Source organism: Myotis brandtii, unplaced genomic scaffold (assembly GCF_000412655.1).
Source record: "Myotis brandtii unplaced genomic scaffold, ASM41265v1 scaffold806, whole genome shotgun sequence".
Lineage (NCBI taxonomy): Eukaryota > Metazoa > Chordata > Mammalia > Chiroptera > Vespertilionidae > Myotis > Myotis brandtii.
The window spans coordinates 1,300,133-1,319,765 of NW_005371249.1; the positions used below are offsets into that span (position 1 = coordinate 1,300,133).

Sequence of the window (19,633 nt, forward strand, 5' to 3'; positions counted from 1 at the left end):
TCAGCAAAGCTATCATTCAGAATTGAAGGTCAGATAAAGAGCTTCACAGACAAGAAAAAGCTAAAGGAGTTCATCACCAAACCAATATTATATGAAATGCTGAAGGGTATTCTTTAAGAAGAGGAAGAAGAAGAAAAAGATAAAGATAAAAAATATGAACAACAAAGTGACAACAAAAACATATCTATCAACAAGTGAATCTAAAAATCAAATGAACAAAAAAATCTGATGAACAGAATAAACTGGTGAATGTAAGGGGCATGGAAATGGAACAGACTGATGGTTCTCAGAAGGAAGGGGGTGTGGGGGGTGGGGTTCAGGAAGAGGTTAGACAAAGATCTTATATGCATGTATGTATTACCTATGGACACAGACAATAGGGTGGCAGGGGCCTGGGGTGGGGTGGGAACCGGGTGGAGGGGAGCTATGGGGGGAAAAAAGAGGGACATCTATAAGAATGTCAAGATAATATAAAAGATTAATAAAAAAATGGTTAAGATTTTATGTTATGTGTATTTTTTACCACAACTGGGGGGAGGAGATCTAGCATGATTCCAGAATTATGATACATGCTCAGTAAAAGTTTTTTCCCTTTCCTACAATGCTCTGAGAAGGTGATAACACTTCTGTAGTATTTCTGCCAAAAATGCTTAACCTGAATTAATCATAAGGAAGCATCAGATAAATTCAAACTGAGGAATAGTCTACAAAATAACTGACTTCCTCAAAAATGTCCAGGTCTGTTGGGGTCCAGCCCCAGCAGGTCCAGGGGTCCCCAAAGGTGTGTACGGAGTCGGCGAAGAAGGAATGACACGGAGACAGCCTTCAGTTGATCAGCAGCCTAGTCAGGACCTCTAGCCAGGATCTCCAGCCAAAGTTCTGGTCGGGCATCAAGATAAATTCAACTGAGGAATAGTCTACAAAATAACTGACTTCCTCAAAAATGTCCAGGTCACGGAAGATAAAGAAAGTCTAAGGAACTCTTCCAGATTAAAGAAGACCAAAGAAACAAGACAACTAAATATAATGCATGGGCCCGGCTGGTGTGGCTCAGTGGTTGAGCGCCGACCTATGAACCAGGAGGTCACGGTTCGATTCCCGGTAGAAGCATATGCCTGGGTTGCAGATTCGATCCCCAGTGTGGGGTGTGCAGAAGGCAGCTGATCAATGATTCTCTCTCATCATTGATGTTTCTATCCCTCTCTTCCTCTCTCTGAAATCAATTTTTTAAAAAAACATTTAAAAATAAAAAAATAAATGCAATGCATGAGTCTGAACTGAATCCTGGACTGAAGGGAAAATATAGCTGTAAAGGACATTATTGGTGCAATTGACACCATTTGAATATGAATTGTGAACTAAATAAATTGTATCAATGTTAAATTTCCTGATTTTGACAACTAAAGTACAGTTATAAAAAGAGAAGACCCTTGCTTTTAGAAAACATATACATAGCATTTAATGATAAAGGGGTATGTCCAACTCACTCTCAATTGGTTCAAAAAACAGTGTGCGTATATATGTATATATATAGAGAGAGGGAGAGAGAGAGAGAGCGAGAGAGAGAGAGAGAGAGAGAAAGACAGATGATAAGGCAAATAGGAAAAGATGTAAATAATTGTAAATTTGACCAAATATATACAGAAGTTTCTCATTTCATACTTGCAACTATTCTTTAAGTTTGAGATTATATCCAAATAAAAAGTCACCAAAAACAAGCTCCCATCTTAGTGTTACAAATAAAGTAAACTGGCATATTTCAAAGTTTTAACACTAGTTCCAAAAGATACTCCACATAAAAAGTGGATTCTGTAGGCAAGTAAAATTGAAACTAGCTGCTATCTGTGATTGCCCCCTCCCAAAGGATCGGACCGTACAAGAACATATAAAGATTTGTAGATGTCCTGAACTAAAGAAAATTGTTTATCCCAGCAAGCATTTCCTGAGTTTTTGATGACTAAACATTTCTTACAATATTAATATCAGCAAAATTAGTATTCCAGAGAATGGAAGGGGCTAACTAGCTTGAGGCAGCTAGTGGTAAAGCAAGCAATGACCAGGCCTTCTGAGCTGGGCCTCCTACATTGCTGGCCTTGAATTGTTAGCTATGGACAAAGTATAGATTTTCTCTGTGCTAACCAGCATCTCTGAAAACTGACCCTGCACCCTGGCCTTGTGCTCTCTACCTGGCTGGACTAACCAGTCTAAACTATGGAACTGTTTAACACAAAAGCAACCACAAGAAGGACTCCAGAAACACCGTAGCTCCTTGCTTTGTAAGTGTACTATGTATTATATTTATTGCAACTTGTTCATTTCATTTATTACTTTATATACTCATTCTCTGAACACAAGGATTACCTCATCACTATATCCCCAATGCACAGTGCCTGACTCACTATAGGTCACCAAAAGTGTATATTGAATTAACCAATGAATAATTACCTCTGACCCCAAATACGATTTGCCTTGTATTAATTCGGGTGCTGCATAAGCAAGACTCCCACAGCATGTCTGTAGATGGTAGTCCTTGTTACCCTGCCGATAAGATAAAAATGAAACACTTATTAATTATAGCTCTCCAGAGAATTAAAACCTTGATAATCATTCTTTCAGCACAAGCAAAGAGAAGCTAGATGAAGAATTACCCCAAATAATAAAAAACTTCTGGGGCCAACCCAATATTCTCTGCCTATATGCATGCATGCATGTGTGGTTTCACCTTCTCTGGATTTCCAATACCATCACAGCCTGGCACGAACAAAATCCTTTTCCCCTGAGTGCAGCCAAGTCAGTTCATACTTCCCTAGACATCCATTTGCATAATAATCAGCTTAGCATACTTCCAAGCATCCATGTCTTCCCACCCCTAAGTACTCAAGGAAGAAAGATTATTTCTTTACTGGATACTATCTCCAATATCAAACCTTTCCTGTAAATACAGAAGAGCTTTCTTCTTCCTTAGAGGGAAGAGAGCAATATGTTACACAGAACATTGCTTTGGGCGTCTGGTTTCTAGTCTCAGTTGTAACACCAATCACGACCTGAGCTTCCAGATCCAGCAAAATGAGGAATCTGCTCAGCCTCCTCGGCTCTCCCACAGAAATATCAAGGCACAGTGAAAATGCCACCACTGCCCCACACTTGCCGTACAGTTCTACAACTGGCAAAGGATTTGTGAAACGGTGAGGCTGCATTTACAACTGTAACAACATGCCCAGAAATGAGCTCTTCAGCAGAAAGCTGAGACAATTCTTTCTCTGCCCACCACTGCTTTTTCAGATGGTGTCTGTGTGTGTCAAATCTGTGGCAGCCACAGGCAAAGGCTAATGGAGTCTGTCACAAACATTCTCCACTGCCTCCTGTGGAGAACATGGCTTAAACCAGTTTATCTGCTCAAAGTATGTTTTATCTTTATATACCTGTCAATCAAAAAAAAGCCTTCTATCATTTGGTGTCAAGACACAAGGCTCCACTGACAATTTCTGAAGTACCGAGGGAAGGAGAGAAAAATCAGAAAGAATCAGACATTCAGCTGGAGGGGCAAAATCTGATTCCCTGTGCACCGAGCTAATTCTGATTGGGGCAGGAAATAACCGTGGGCTACAAAGGGCTCAGATAGGTCTGCAATTCCAGCATTCTTAATGAGTGCAGACAGCTCATTGTAGAGACTGTGAGTGCCATCATTAGAGAACTCAGGAGGCAGCCTCCAACAGGCAGCCACACAGGAGCTCTGCTGCAGACAGCAGAAGTGGAAAGTTCAAAGTCACCTCAAAGAGAAGGCACGCTAGAAAATGCCAGTCTCAACTGTGGAGTGCAAATTAAGAAAACACATAACAGTATAAATTTAAAAGCCCATATGGACTTTTTCCTTCTTTTATAAGGAAAGGGGACCATCTCTCAAAATGTAACTAACTGTTAGTTATATAACCATTTTGGATAACAAAGAATAGATTTTCAATAAATCCCCCAAATTCCTGTAAACAAAGGCATCATCTAGTGGCAACATACTCAAACTGCAAACACATGATCAATTCAGCATTCATGCTGTGATGGCCTCATAACACTGCAATTCTCTCAGCATACCCATGGGGTCTTTAGCACGACCAACCCTGGACCTGGTGGTTCTCTATCTTGGTTATATGTCAGAGTCATTTAGAGAACTCATAAAAGGATGAAATTTAACATCCTTCTCAATGGATGCAACCAGGCTCAATAAATACTTAGTGGAAGTCAGTGCAAGATAACACACCTTAGTGTGCATTTACAAAGGAAATAGATGAATTTTTATTTCTGCACTTACCTTGGGTTTCGCACAGAGACCAAAGTCAATCAGCTTTATTTTATGATATTCATCAAACAACAAATTTTCCTGGAAAAACAAAGATCTTTTCATAACTATAATGACTTCCTTATAACACATCCCACCTCTAGCCATTTCTAAAAACAATTTAAGGTTTTTATATTTAAAAACCTGAGTATAATAGAGTGAAAATCATTTAAAAAAAGAATGAAATGACAAGAAGTATAGAAAGGGAGAGAGGAGAATGTTGGTAACTATATCCCACTTCCCCTCAAGACACATTAGCATAAACCATTTTCTCCTTAGTGCTCTGAGGTTCAACTACAAGCAAACAATGTATGCTGAAGGCAAATTTAAACAAAAGAGTGAGCTCCAATCTTAGGGCTGAGTATAAATAAGAGGAAAAGGATAGTAACACTGCCATATTTTGTTGGGCCGTTTCTAGGTCCCTGACCCTAGTACCAAGCAACATTAATATCCATGTTCACCACCATTCACAATAGTCAGAGCCTGCAGTCTTAAGAGTATTCACATTTTTATTCTGTCCTTGAAAAGTAGTCTGCCCACACACTGAACTGTTCCTGTCTGAGGCGTAATGGAATGAAAATTAAAGGAAGATGGGGTTAGGAAGAGAACTGGATGGAAAATATTAAATGACAATATACTCAAAGAAAGTACTTAAAACTCTTTTTTCCTAGAGATAAAATTCTGAAGTTTATATTCCATGGCTGATTACAAAGACATTTATAATGTCACACCCAATTGGCAGATAAATAGAATGTCAATAATAAGTCCATTGAAAAAACCCTACCAGAAGTCAAAAGGAGGGGGAGAAGTGATATATTATAGATGGGGTTGGGGGGAGCAAAGATAGATTCTAAACAGGAAGAACCTAGTCATAACAAGTAAATAATGTTGAACTCTCAGGTGACCATCTAACTGTGACAGTCACTTACCGGTTTGAGGTCCCTGTGAGCATAGCCCTGGCTGTGCATGTAAGCAACTGCAGAAACGATCTGACGGAAGACGACACGGGTCTCCTCCTCTGACAGGCGATCCTGGGAAATGATGTAGTCAAACAGCTCTCCTCCAGGGCAATACTTAACAGCAACAGAACCACACAGATATTGTTACTACTTACAAAACTCACGTCAGAGGAATTGAAAATAAAAAACATACTTCAGCCCTAACCGGTTTGGCTCAGTGGATAGAGCGTTGGCCTGTGGACTGAAGGGTCCCGGGTTCGATTCCGGTCAAGGGACCATGCCTGGGTTGCAGTTCGAACCCCAGTAGGGGGAGTGCAGGAGGCAGCCAATCAATGATTCCCTCTCATCATTGATGTTTCTATCTCTCTCCCTATCCCTTCCTCTCTGAAATCAATTTTAAAAAATCTTTTTAAAAACATACTTCACTTAGAGATAGTAATTAAACTAATAGGCAAGGGAACTGAGTGAAGCATATTAAAAAATACACTCTCAGGATCAAACAAATCAACAATTATTCCAGAAAAGAACAATAGCTCTTGATTTCAAGCTTTTATTACCAGTAAGTAGAAGTAGAACCAACTACCACTAATTTTTAAGTTCATTCGGGGTTTTACATTTTTATGGCAAAGTACTAAAACCCCTTCTCATCTTAAGGCACGTACATTTAGTGTAGTTATCTGAAACCAAAAAACCCAGCAGCAATTACTGCTTCTCCATCTCGAAGACCAGTGGTTTTAAGTCTGTACGAGGAGCCCAGCTCTACAGAGGCTCCTCAGAGGTTGTGGAGAATGGACACCAGAGCACAAAGCTTGAGGCTTTCCATCCCTTCTTCTCCAGAGCAGCTCCATGTTTCTGTAAACTGGGGTTTCCATTTAAGGCTTCATTTTACATTAGCAATTAAAATTATACTATCATAGTATATAGCCTCTGACCTCATAGTTCCATGTTTAGAAATTGTTCCTACAGATATACTCTCACAACAAAAACAACACATGTTCAAGGTCATTCACTACAGTAGCACTGTTTGTAACAACAAAAGGCTGGAAACAATTCAAATATGTTCACACTATGTAAATTATGACACAGGTATAAAATGGAATTCCATGCAGCCATAAAAAAAAATTCTTGCCCTGGCGAGTGTAGCTCAGTTAGTTGTCCCATGCACCAACAGGTCGCTGGTTCGAGTCCCAATCAGGGCATATGCCCAGGTTATGGGTTCAGTTGTGGGCTCAATACTCAGTAGGGGGCGTGCAGGAGGCAGCAATGGATATTCTCTCATTGATGTTTCTTTCTCTCTCCCTCTCCCTTCCTCTCTCAAAAACATAATTTAAAAAAAGCTCTTCATGAACTGAAATGAAACAATCTCCCGTATTAAGTGAAAAAGCAAGGTACAAGAGTATATATTGATACTGTGACTTGCAAAAAGCATTCTGCTGAACAAAAGAAGCTAAACACAAGAGTACAGTCCATATGATGCTATTTGTATAAAGTTCTAGAATAGATAAAACTAATATGTGGTGACAAAAATCAAATCAGTGGTTGTTGAGAAGAGCAGTGGGTGGATGAGGTTACAGGGATTAACATCAAACTTTTCCTATGTAACGAAAATGCTTTATACCTTGACTGGGGTGGGAAGTACATGGGTGTGTACCTTTTTCAAACTGTACACCTAATATGTGCATTTTATCATATATAAATTATACCACAATAATCAATCTTTTTCACTGCTATCCAATAAGATTTACATTAAAAAGCCTACTTTACATTTTCAAATAAAGAAATACAAAGTAAAGCAAAACAAAAACATCAAAAATCTCTATAAATGGCCGAAACCGGTTTGGCTCGATCGGCCTGCGGACTGAAGGGTCCCAGGTTCGATTCCGGTCAAGGGCATGTACCTGGGTTGCGGGCACATCCCCAGTGGGAGATGTGCAGGAGGCAGCTGATCGATGTTTCTCTCTCATCGATGTTTCTAACTCTCTATCTCTCTCCCTTCCTCTCTGTAAAAAATCAATAAAATATATATTTTTTAAAAAATCTCTATAAATGCACATAGACGGTTTCCAAGCTAAAATGTTAAGTGAGGGGAAAAATACAAGGTACAGAATAATATGTGACCATTTGTGTGGCAGAAACCAATAAGCTATACACACATACATATGTATAAAATATAAATAGGCATTTGTAAGTACATGGAAAATCTATAGGAAATACAAGAAACGTAAGTTATTTACTCAGGGGGAAAGAAACTGGATGACAGGAATACAGAAGAGAGAGAATTTTACTTTTTAATATAAACTCTCTTATACCTTTTCAATTTTGCCCTAGGTTCATGGAAGGGTTTTTTGTTAGTGGTGGTTTTGTGTGTGTGTGTGTGTTTAAGTATTTAATTTGGACAAAGGAATCAGCATTTTAAAAAGACTTTAAAATCACCACTATTGACCATGTGGGTGGATCTACGGTGTAATAAAAAGAAAATGGTTCTAGGTCCAAAACTTTCAGCATTATGAATTTTAAAATGTGCTTTTAAAACAGAGCTAATCTGTGAAAATGATGTGCAGTTACAATTTGGCTGAGACTAAGGAAAATGAAACAAGAGATGAATGATGCAAGTTCTAAAGACTTTAAGTAAGCTTCAAGACAAAAAGAGCAGGGGAAAACTTAAACGAGTTTGGTTTGCATAATACATATGCTGAAGGCTTGTGGGTTGAATTGAGTTCTCCAAAAAGATATGTTGGAAGTCCTAACACCCGGTACCAGTAAACGTGACCTTATTTGTAAATAAGTTCTTTGTAGATGTGATCAAATCAAATAACATCATATTGGATTAGGGTGGACCCTTTGAAGACAGAGGCAGAGAATGGAGTGATGCATCTGTAAGCCAAGGAATGCCCAGGATTACCAGCAACCATGAGAAATTAGGAAAGAGGCAAAGAACAGATTCTCCAGAATGAACCTTGCCCACACTTTGATTTCAGATTTCTAGCCTCCAGAACTGTGAGACAATAAATTTCTGTTGTTTTAAACCACCAAGTTGGTGGTAATTTGTTACCATACACACCATATAAACTAAAATGAATCCTTCCCCCTAGGGCAGTGGTCGGCAAACTGCGGCTCGCGAGCCACATGCGGCTCTTTCGCCTCTTCAGTGTGGCTCTTCCTAAGCCTTAGGAGTACCCTAATTAAGCTAATAAAAATGTACCTACCTATATAGTTTAAATTTAAAAAATTTAGCTCTCAAAAGAAATTTCAATCGATGTACTGATGATATTTGGTTCTATTGACTAATGAGTTTGTCGACCACTGCCTAGGGACAAATTCTAACATATTCTGTCAATTAAACCGCACCTCCCCATTAGGAGTGTATTAGAAAATGTACTGATGATATTTGGCTCTATTGACTAATGAGTTTGCCAACCACTGCCTAGGGACAAATTCTAACATATTCTGTCAATTAAACCGCACCTCCCCATTAGGAGTGTATTAGAAAGGGTACATTTACAATGAATCTCCAATTTATAATAGACGTCTATTTGATCTAAATTGTTATAGACAGAACTCAAACAGGTAAAGCCTTAACATTTATTCTAATATTTCAGGTGAAACGTACTTTTAACAATTGATCAAGTGAATGGAAATGGTATGAATGTTTGTTCCCACCCAAAATTCATATGTTGAAATCCTAAACCCACAAAGATGTATTAGGAGGTGGCCTTTGGGAGGTGATTAGCACATTAGGGTGAAGCCCTTATGAATGAAATCAGTGCTCTTAGAAGAGGCTCTAGAGTTGGGGGGGAGATAGGAGAGGGTAAAGGAGGAATAAACAGTGATGGAAGGAGACTTGACTTGCGGTGGTGAACACACAATGCAAAATACAAATGATGTATTATAGAACTGTACACCTGAAACCTATATGATTTTATTAACCTGTGTCACTCCAATAAATTCAATTAAAAAAAAAAAAAAAAGACGCTCCAGGGAGATCCCTTGGCCCTTCTACCATGTAAGGACATAGTGAGAAGGTGCCCGCTCAGAACCTGGAAGAGAGCCTTCACCCAACCATACTGGTGCCTTGATCTTGGAATTCCTAGCCGCCAGATGGTGAGAAATAAATGTCTGTTGTTCTTAAGCTTCCCAGTCTGTGATATTTGTTATAGCAGCTCAAACAGATTAAAACAGTGAACAAACACAGTTAGGTCTCTGTAACATACTACAAACCTCAAGAACCATGAATATTTTGTTGGTTGTCTCCAACACATGGTAGAGTTGACATATATGCTGATGTCTCAGGTTCTTCAAGGCATCAATCTCTGTTTTGACCCGGGGCAAATCACTCTGTGGCAAAACATTGTATTAAATGTGCAATAAACCAATTTGGGAAGTGTTTCAAGAATCAATATAAAAAGATTAATACTAAGTAGCAAAAGCAATCAACAGCCTCAAAACAAAGTGTTCCACAATACAGAAAAATATAACAAAACTTATTTGTATGTGCATAAAAAAGGCCTTGAGGGTTTTATGAAAGACAAACTTAATGTGGATTGATAGCCAAAGTCCTGAAAATTTTTAAATCTCAATTCCCTTAGAAGGTTTGCATTCCAAACAAAGAAAATGACAGAAACTCTACTTAGTGTGCATGCCTGAGCTACCACTTTTATTCTTAGTAATGTTCCATAAGAATGTAGGTGAAAGGTATGAAGATATTCACTGTCTCAGTTTTCCAATTTTTCTAGGGGCTTGAAATGTTTCAAAATAAAAAGCTGGCTGGGAAGGAGGATAAGCCAAGCTGAAAGAATTTCAAAGTCCATATTAAAGACAAAAATATAGATATCCATGAAGTAACATGTAAAACTTTATTATAAAAAGGGACTCAATCTAATGATCTGTGGCTTAAGATCCAATTATCTAGGACCATGCAACCAGATGTCAGGTCTTGACAAAGAATCAATTGTAACTTTGACTATTTTAATATGATAATCTTTTTTTTTCTCTTTTGGGGAGAGTGGGAGTCGGATAACTAAAACCCTGAAAGTAATCAAAATATTATTAAAGTGCTAGGAAGTAATTAAAATAAGCATAACAACAGAAAATATAAAAACAAAATTAGAAAAAATAAATTAATGAATTAATGTTATCACACTGATGCTTTAGAATAAACTTTGAGTATCAGTTTGGTAATACACTTTGTAATAACAATACACATTGTGTTTGCTATTTAAGTATTTGTAGTGTTCATGTGAATAAGTCATACTAAAGTTGCAACTGAAGTTTACATTGCTTAAGGAAATTAATTTAATCAGATTTATAATCACTGATTTCATTCATGAGGGCTCAAGAAAAAATGTTTTTAATGCCTTTTATTTGCTTAGTGAATATATTATTGAGCTCAATAAATAAAAATATTGAAGAAGAGACTGAATTATCAGTTGAAACTAAACCATATGAAGGATGATACATTGAATTAGAAAAAAAAGACCATTCAGGGTGAGTACAAATACTGGATAGGGCAGTGATGGCGAACCTTTTGAAAAACCCTAACTTAACTCTGGTGCCGTGTCACATATAGAAATTTTTTGATATTTGCAACCATAGTAAAACAAAGACTTATATTTTTCATATTTATTTTATATATTTAAATGCCATTTAACAAAGAAAAATCAACCAAAAAAAATGAGTTCGCGTGTCATAGGTTTGCCATCACTGGGATAGGGTATAATAGACCCATAAAGATCATCAAAAGAGACAGATTTTCCCTCAGTATAAAAACAAAAAACTTTATGTACATTATAACCAAGATCACAAATTGAATGAGCTGCATTAGGAGGTAATGAGCATCTCAATCCTGGAAAAAAAAGGCTGATCAAGAAAAGGAGGATTTCATTAGAGAACTACTAAGGTTATTTTGGATAAAATTCTAGGACGTAAGATCTACCTATACCATAAAATAGGTAACACTGAGTTAGAGTATTTGAATACCAAGAAACATCTTCAAGACCATGAAACAACTGCAGAGAAATGGATCCTTCGGGTTTCATACATATGCCATTGCCTTGCATTACAATTAAGGACAAAGTAACCCCTTCCCTCAGATTGCTTTTTAAAACCTGCCAGTTACACAGAACTGGCAATTTACAATGCTAGAGAAATATTATTCTAATAATATTATTCTAGAACATTCACAAAACTGATGTATAAATATTTTTAAAATAATTTTAAACTTACCCCCAGTGCATTTTTATCCATGATTTTTATAGCTACCATTTCTCCAGTAAGGATATGGCAGGCAAGTTTGACCTTTGCAAAGCCACCTAAGTGTAGGAAAATTATGAAGAGATAAGCAAGACTAACCCAAATATCAATAGCAGAGCAAACTGAGGACTCAGGCACAAACACTGTTCCATATGCTTTCAAAAGGCTCTATCAATCCCTACTTTCCTATAAGTTTATGGCTCTTTCTTCCTATTGCTTCCAAGGTGTTAGCCATGACCCTACCCTCTCCTCAATCCAATGAATAGCTGAAGATTTTTTTTTTTACCATGACAGTATATTTTTAATTTTTTAATGAACAAACAGAATTCATCCTTTAGAAATATGCTTTATAATTAACACTGCAATAAAATTTGCTTTATAATTAATATTGCTAGAACACAATGTAAAGTTGCTGAGACAAAAGTCAAGTAATATGAAACTTCCATTCAGTTTTAAAAATGGGAATATGAACAATTATGTTTTAAAACTGTATCAAAAGTGGGAAAATTTCTACACTTAAGTATCTAAAAGAAAGTGCCAACTTCACATTTCTAAGAAGAAGCTTCTAATAGTCCCTCCATGACCTTCCCCATCTCAGTAAACAGCAACTCCATTTCCCAGGTGCTCGGGCCAAAAACCAAAGGGTGGGCCATCCTTAGTCCTTCTCTTTTGTCCCCTACCCCATATCCAACCCATCAACAAATCCCATTGCCTATATCTTCAAACTATACCAATGGTAGTTACCTTGAGGTAAAAAGAAAGGGACTGACTGGAAATGCTCTCTATGTCTTGATCTGATCAGGAAACATAGGCATATATATGTATGTAAAAGTCCATCAAGATTGGTGCACTTTGCATTTTTGACTGTGTAATACCTCAATAAATCAAAATACACACACACACACACAAACACACACACACGTATGTGTATGTCTGTATACAGAATTCCACCCCTTTCACGACCTTCATTCACTACTATCAGCCTCGACCAAGTCACCATCATGTCTAGCACTGCTCACCTGAATTACTGCAATAACCTCCTAACATCTCTCTGCTTCTGCCCTGGCCCTTTTTTACCCAATCTCTTTACAACCAAGCAGAGAGGGTGACCCTTAGAAACAAAGATCAGATCACTCTCCAAATGACTTTTATTCTAAATAAAATGACTTACAAGGCCTCTCCTACTATTTTCCTCTCCTTTGCTCCACTTTTTCTAACTAAAGTAGGTTGAAGAATTTTAAAACGACGTAATTTAGACTAGAAAGCTCATGACTGCCCAAACACACTAGGCTCTCAAATAGTTGATCTATCACCTCTCCCCAAGAAAAAATAACAATTACCTGTCCCAATAGTTTCATATATTTCATAGTATTTGAGAAGCTCATCATAATCTTTCATAGTCCTGCTGGAAGTTTACTCAAAATTACAAAAAGAACCTGTAAAATAGAAATAGTACAAGATCAAAAAAGGAACTAGTATGAGATTATGTCCTCCACTCTTGTAACTGCAAATATAAGTAAGTCTTGGGCACATAGATGATACTGGAAAAACTGATTAGCCACACGAAAAAAACACTGGATTCCTATCTCCCACCATACATAAAAATCAATTTCAGATCAAGTAAAGACTTAAATATGAAAAGTAAACCTTTAAAACTTTTAATAGAATACTGTCATGATTTCCAGACAGAAGGGGATCTTTTAAAGTGCTAATTATAAAAATTCCATTAAACAATGTTAAAATTAAAAACTTCTGCACATCCAAAGGCATCATTTCAAAAAATCATAAATGTGAGAAAATATTTGCAACACTTATAACAATGGATTTTTATACAGAATACATAGACTCCAAGCCTACAATACAGAAAAAGACAACCAAAGAAAAAATAAGCAAATGAAATACAAAAGCATTTCACAAAGAAACACAAATAACCAATAAAAAGATGGGAAAAAATGCTCAACTTCATTAGTCATCAGGGAAATGCAAATTAAGATTCAATAATATGCAATTTTAAGATACATACACTGAGTCGCCAGATTTAATGACCGGCCAGATTATTATGACCACCCCATCAGTTCAATGAAGTGAATTAGTTATGCAAATAATAATAATAAAACCTTGAGAGTATTTTCTTAGGAAGTTTTCAATATTCAGTATTTTTGGAAGTGTCAATGAAGTACTGATGGGGTGGTCATAATAATCTGGCCGGTCATAATAATCTGGCCACTCAGTGTATAGTACATATTTTATTAGTATGCTTCACATATTTACATGTACTCTGAAGTACATATCATATACTCTTAAGTATATATCAAACAATATATAAAAATTTGTTGTAAAAGTCTTAGGTAGTTATTTTATTCTGTCTTCCTGAGTTTTAAAATTAAGTAGAATTACAAAACACCATAGGATCGAGTAGGCCTCACCCTGATACTAGCTTTGTCTTACTTGCAGAGGATATGCTCTTAGTTGAGTTTAACTACAGATTAGCAGTGTATTTTGCAAAACTATTCAGACTATTCATCTGAATTTTCTTTTATTCATTCATTTATTCACACATGTGTTTACTGAGCACCTATGATGTGCCAGACCCACACTTGGCACTAAAGCTATAAGGGAGAAGAAACAAAATGTGGTTCCTGCCCTCATGGATCTTGCATTCTAGAAGAGAAGACAAAAGGCAAATACACAGACAATAAAATTAAATTATTATAATTTTTAATAAATGCTGGGAAAGAAATAAGCAACAGTGGTTAGAATGAGTCACTGAGAAGGTAATATTTAAGCCGAGATCCAATTCGAAGGATGAGAAGTGAGAAAAAGAACATCAGCCCGGCTGGTAATCAGACTGGATATTCCTACCAAAACTTGAACAATGTTTCCAACAGGACCTGGACGTGACCGCGTAAACAATGTTTCTATACAAAACTGTGAAAATGACAGTGATCCTTTATTTGACTTACTGCTGCTTTCTCACCAATGACATCCTCAGCCCCACTGTATTCTAAAATACCCAAATGCTGAAATGCCCCAGTTCTTTGATAGCTTTCCTAATCCCTTCTTAAAATCACGCAGCATAAGCCCAAATCCTATAAGCCCCTTTCAACTCACTCTCACTGAGACACCCCAAGGTCCTAGGGAGAATGGTGTCTCCTGCAGCAGCAAACTAAAAACACCTAATGTTTTTTACTACAGATGTGTTCTTAGTGGTCTTGGGTTGGTGACCTTAACAGCTGTTGGCACAAAAAGAATAAGAGGAAGAGTATTCCAGAAAGAAGAAATTTAGCTGCAAAGATCCCAGAGGAAAAAAAAGTTGACATGTACTGAACTAAAACTGCTTTTAGAGGTAACAGCAAATGGAAATGTAGATTTAGAGCTGGGTTAGCCATATGGGAAAAACAACAAAAAACACTGGATTGTCTCCATTTCACACATGCACAAAATCAATTAGTGTAAAGACTTTAAAAAGATAAATCTTTACAATGTAGACAGCTAAGGCCTTACCCATACCAGCTAGGAGTGGTAAGAGGAATAGGCAGAGAAAGAACAGTTAGAAAACTAAGAATAAGAATACGGTTTCATGGAAGCCAAGAAGGAAGAAAGAAGTAAAACTATGAAAAGAAAGTTTCTGGGAAGTATATTTCTAAATAAATTTTCTAAAAGTGCCCATACATAGGTCAAGTTCTAGGACTTGAGTAGGTGCTACAAAGTGGGGCTCTCTTTATAAGAAGACACGGGGTGAAAGGTGAACCTGCACAGAAATGATTTCTCAATGGGACTCTTGTTCCTAGAGGCTAATGCAGAAGGACAAAACAAGATTTCAACCTTGGGAAGAGATGCCCCCACACCCCTTAGGTAGACAAACAGGAATCAGAGGGGCCCAGGGAAATGGAGGTCACTGAGTCAGGCACAAAGACTCTTCCATATAGCCCAGCACAGCACACTAGGGCTCTAGAGTTCACAAAGGGGTTTGAGGCAAACACCCAGCTAGTGATGAGATCCTCCTCCGCCTGGCCTGTCTCCTGTGTACAAATCTCCCTCAGTGACCCAGCGGTGGATTAGCGCTGGCAGCACAGGGTTCAGGTGCCAGGACCCCATTCTCGCTAACAATCTGAAAGGCTGGGCACAGCCAACTGGGACTTGGGAAGCGAAGTTCCACCTGGAAAGAGCAGAGCTCATACATCTTGATCACTGCCTCTCGGTAGCTGAAACCTGGTGCTAGTGCTCATTTCTAGAGCCAGGGAGTCTCCCTTCACCAAAGGCAGAGTTCCCGCAAGCCCGCTGAGGGCTCTGGGGTGGCTGGGTGGCCAGCATGACCATGCTCACTACCTCCAAGTTCTCTGTTCTTCATCCTGTCTTATCTAGAGCTGAGTGATCAGCATGTTACTAACCTACAAAGTCCTGACTTTGGAAGACCTAGAGTGTGAGTTCAACCTCAGCAGTACAGTGGGTTTATAAAGGAAAAAAAAAAAAAAGATGGAGTAATTGGCAAGGTCCTTACTACAGTGAGGATGGGTTATCTTCTTAAGTTGAGGTGGAGAAAAAAATGAAATGAAATTATCAAAAGCAAAGTTCCGCCTGGAAACATCACAGAGGACACATCGATTCTCACTGGGCACCTAAGGGACAGGATTAGAAATGTCCTTAACAGCAGTACTAATTCAGAAATCCTGGAAAGGGCATTTGTCAGTGCTGCAAATGTGGAAATGAAATAGAACCACACACCCTCCCCCCCAAAAAAAGAAATACGACTAAGAAATTTCAAAACAGTCAATAACAGCAGTAAAGGTACTGAGGTCAACACAATGCTAAGAAATGTTTAGGATCCTGATGACAGCAAAGAGAAAGAGTAGGGGATTGGAAATGGAGGAATGTCAGGCTATATATCAAGAACCACAAAAGATATTTTTTAAATATCCTTTGGGGGGGAGGGGGAGATAGAAGAGGGTAAAGGGGATAAATAGTGATGGAAGGAGACTTGATTTTGGGTGGTAAACACATACAATATACAGATGATGTATTATAGAATTGTACACTTGAAAACTATATAATTTTATTAACCAATGTCACCCCAATAAGTTCAATAAAATTTAAAGAAATAAAATAAAATATCCTTTTAAAATGCCTAAAGCACTCTGATTCCATGAATCATTTTACTCAGAGATAAAAGGTAAATTATTATCAGCAGTAAAAAGTCTTCAAAATGTAGTCAGTGAATAGAGCACTAGGGCAGAAGCTGTGGAAAGAAAAAGTATCAAACTCAAGAAAAACAATCAGCTTTAAAAAACAACTGGTTTTGGACTCAACATCAAAGCTGAAATACCAAGAAAGATAAAGATCAGGGGCAAAAGACATTATGATCCAATAAACAATATTAGCCATTTCCTAGGAAAGGGTGGCATTGGACCAACTTAATAAGCAGGCTGACCTTTTAATCTAGCTTAACCTGCATGAATGGGGCAGGAAAACAGCAGAAGCACAGTCAGGTCCTCAAGCTGATGGAAAGCTGGTGACATAAAATGAAACATTTCTGCTTCCACTGGAGTGGCAAATGTTACTCCAGGCAAGGAGATACCACAGAGGACAAAATCGATTCTCACTGGGCACCTAAGGGACAAGATTAGAAATATCCTTAACAGCAGTACTAATTCAGAAATCTTGGAAAGGGCATTTGTCAGTTCTGCAAATGTGGGAACCACCCCCCAACCGCCCCCCCCCCCACAAAAAAACAAAAACAAAAACAAAAAACAGAAATCATAAGACTAAGAAATTTCAAAACAGTCAGTAACAGCAGTAAAGGTATTGAGGTCAACACAATGCTAAGAAATATTTGGAATCCTGATGACAGAGAAGAGAAAGAATAGGAGATTGGAAATGGAGGGATGTCAGGCTATAAATCTGTTTGGAAAGTTGTCTGCTGTAAAAGTGGACTATCAGGTTCACTGGAGAGCCAATCCCCAACTAATGCAGTATTGCGGTATTCAGAACACAAGGGCTAAAGAGGAAACACAAAGGGAATGAAGTAGGCCTTAGGAAATCCAAGCATCCTAATTGCCACGACTGCCCGTCTAAATTCCACACAAGGACTGGGCTGTTTCAACTTGCCACACAGAGAGAGAAAGCAATTGGTAAGGTGTAGGAATTCACTTCCCCTGGCAAGGGATATAACAGTTTCATAATTAACTTCTTGACAGATTTCTCCCAAATGACTTTTGAACTTCCAGATCATGGGCTTTAACGAACTAGCAAACATCAAATTTCACCAATCTAAGATTGAACCATGCACCTTCTTTTTTACTTTCTTACATTTTCTTTATATACCCTTCCCTTCCCTCAAATTAAACTGTCTTTGCATACTACTTATGTGGGCCTGCATTATATCTATCAAATCCAGGGAACATCATTTTTGCTACTGAATAAGAAAATGTATTTACACTGCAAACAGCTATAATGATAGATTTTACCTGGTTTTTAAATGTAGGTGTGGAGCTGGGATCCTCTAGTGTTTGGAAATACTGAACACAGTAAAGACTTGTGATTGGAGTAATACAACTTTATAGCTGCTAAAGGAGATATATAACCAGTCAAAACAAAAGGCAGCCCCTCAAATGTAGATAATGAAGAAGGAAACTAGACCCCAATCAAATACCTAAATGTCATTCTGAGTGTGGCTAAATAGAATTGGGAGGGGAGGGTGGGTGGGAAGAGATCAACCGATGAACTTGTATGCATATGCATAACCCATGGACACAGATAAAGGGGTGGTAAGAGCCAGGGGAGGGGGAGGGAGCAGGGTGGAAGAGGTTAATGGGGAAAAAGGAGGACCTATGTAATACTTTCAACAATAAAGATTTTAAAAATAAATAAATAAAAGTTTAAAAAAACAATTGGAGGCATATATAATTGAGGTCTTGGATTTCTCTGAGGAAACAAGAAATTGCCTAGAATGATAAGGAGGAGGTCTATCATTAAATTTTATAGGACAGCAACAAACTGGGGACATTTTCTTTTTAACATGGCATTATTTAGGGCCTAAAGACTATGCTATTCATCGCTGAGTAATACATTTACCTTACCTCGTGAGCTTGGTCAGACACTGATTCTGAGGATATTTCAAATGAGAAGTAGAATACAGAATAGCTTAGTATGTGCCTGGTAATACATTCCATTAACATTCTGTCCTGCTCCCTTGCAGAGGCTCCAGGGAGCACCAGCAAAGAGACATTCGTGCCTAAAGGTGTTAAGGGACTGATCTGCTCATCTCCTTGATCCACAGTAGACACAATGGAAAGATCCACTGGTGACATGGGCCCATGAAGGTGCAATAGGGCATTTCTGTTTTCTTCCACACGACATGGTAAACAGAAACCAAAATATGAATTTAAAAAAATCACTGGCCTCTGAGCAAAACTCCAGGCACCTCTGATACACCCCCTCCTTCCACCTTCCCCCATCCCACAACCAAAGAGAAATAACAAAGGTGAAGCTCAAGAACAACTACCCATCCCAGATGCCGAGGCCTGATCCCTCTCTTGGGATGGCCCCCTGGGGGAGTGTCCCCTTTTCCCCCGGGTTTCCCGGTGCGAGCTGCTCCTTTTACCGACACAGCACTGGGTGCATATCCCCCTTTTGGCGTGAGCCTCCGGAAAGCCACTACTTTAGGGAAAGTAAAGGGAGAGGAAGGAGTTGGGCTGTGGGGAAGGGGTGATAACACAGTTCACTTTCCTTTTTCACTGAACTGCCCCAGTACACTGAGTTGCACGAATAGAAATAACTGGAAACCCTTCCTTGAGTTTCTTTCGCAGAGACAGGGTCATGGGAACGCGGCACGGGAATTCACATCTGTTGCAGCCGCCTGGGTGGCAAACGCTCTGCCTGCCCCGACTTTACTGTAGGTAAGTACGATCATTAGCCCCACTTACAGAGGAGAAAAGCGGGGGGTCGGGAAAGCTAGAGATCTCATCCAGGGAACAGGACCCGTGAGGTGGGGGCGCCGGTAAAATTCCCAGCTGGGAGCAAACGGGGCTCTCGCCGCCGTCCCCCCGCCCTGCCGGGACAGCGGCGGGAGACACTGACCTGAGGGGCGGAGGGCCGG

The 19,633-nt window shown here is 38.6% G+C and overlaps 1 protein-coding gene across 3 annotated transcripts in view; it reads right to left on the bottom strand.

The window, feature by feature from the left end:
• Positions 1-19,633, bottom strand: part of MELK (maternal embryonic leucine zipper kinase) — a 59,453-nt gene extending 39,820 nt beyond the window's left edge. The window contains exons 1-7 of one of the 3 annotated variants that reach the window (XM_014531547.1): positions 19,615-19,633; positions 12,879-12,974; positions 11,512-11,597; positions 9,508-9,624; positions 5,260-5,403; positions 4,304-4,372; positions 2,446-2,538 (exon numbers count right to left, since the gene is read on the bottom strand). In XM_014531547.1, coding sequence (XP_014387033.1) covers positions 2,446-2,538; positions 4,304-4,372; positions 5,260-5,403; positions 9,508-9,624; positions 11,512-11,597; positions 12,879-12,936 — 567 coding nt within the window. In that variant the 5' untranslated portion in view covers positions 12,937-12,974; positions 19,615-19,633. Of the gene's footprint in view, positions 1-2,445; positions 2,539-4,303; positions 4,373-5,259; positions 5,404-9,507; positions 9,625-11,511; positions 11,598-12,282; positions 12,333-12,878; positions 12,975-16,966; positions 17,146-19,614 lie in introns of those variants that run through there. The other 2 variants (XM_014531548.1, XM_014531549.1) reach the window with 2 other exon arrangements.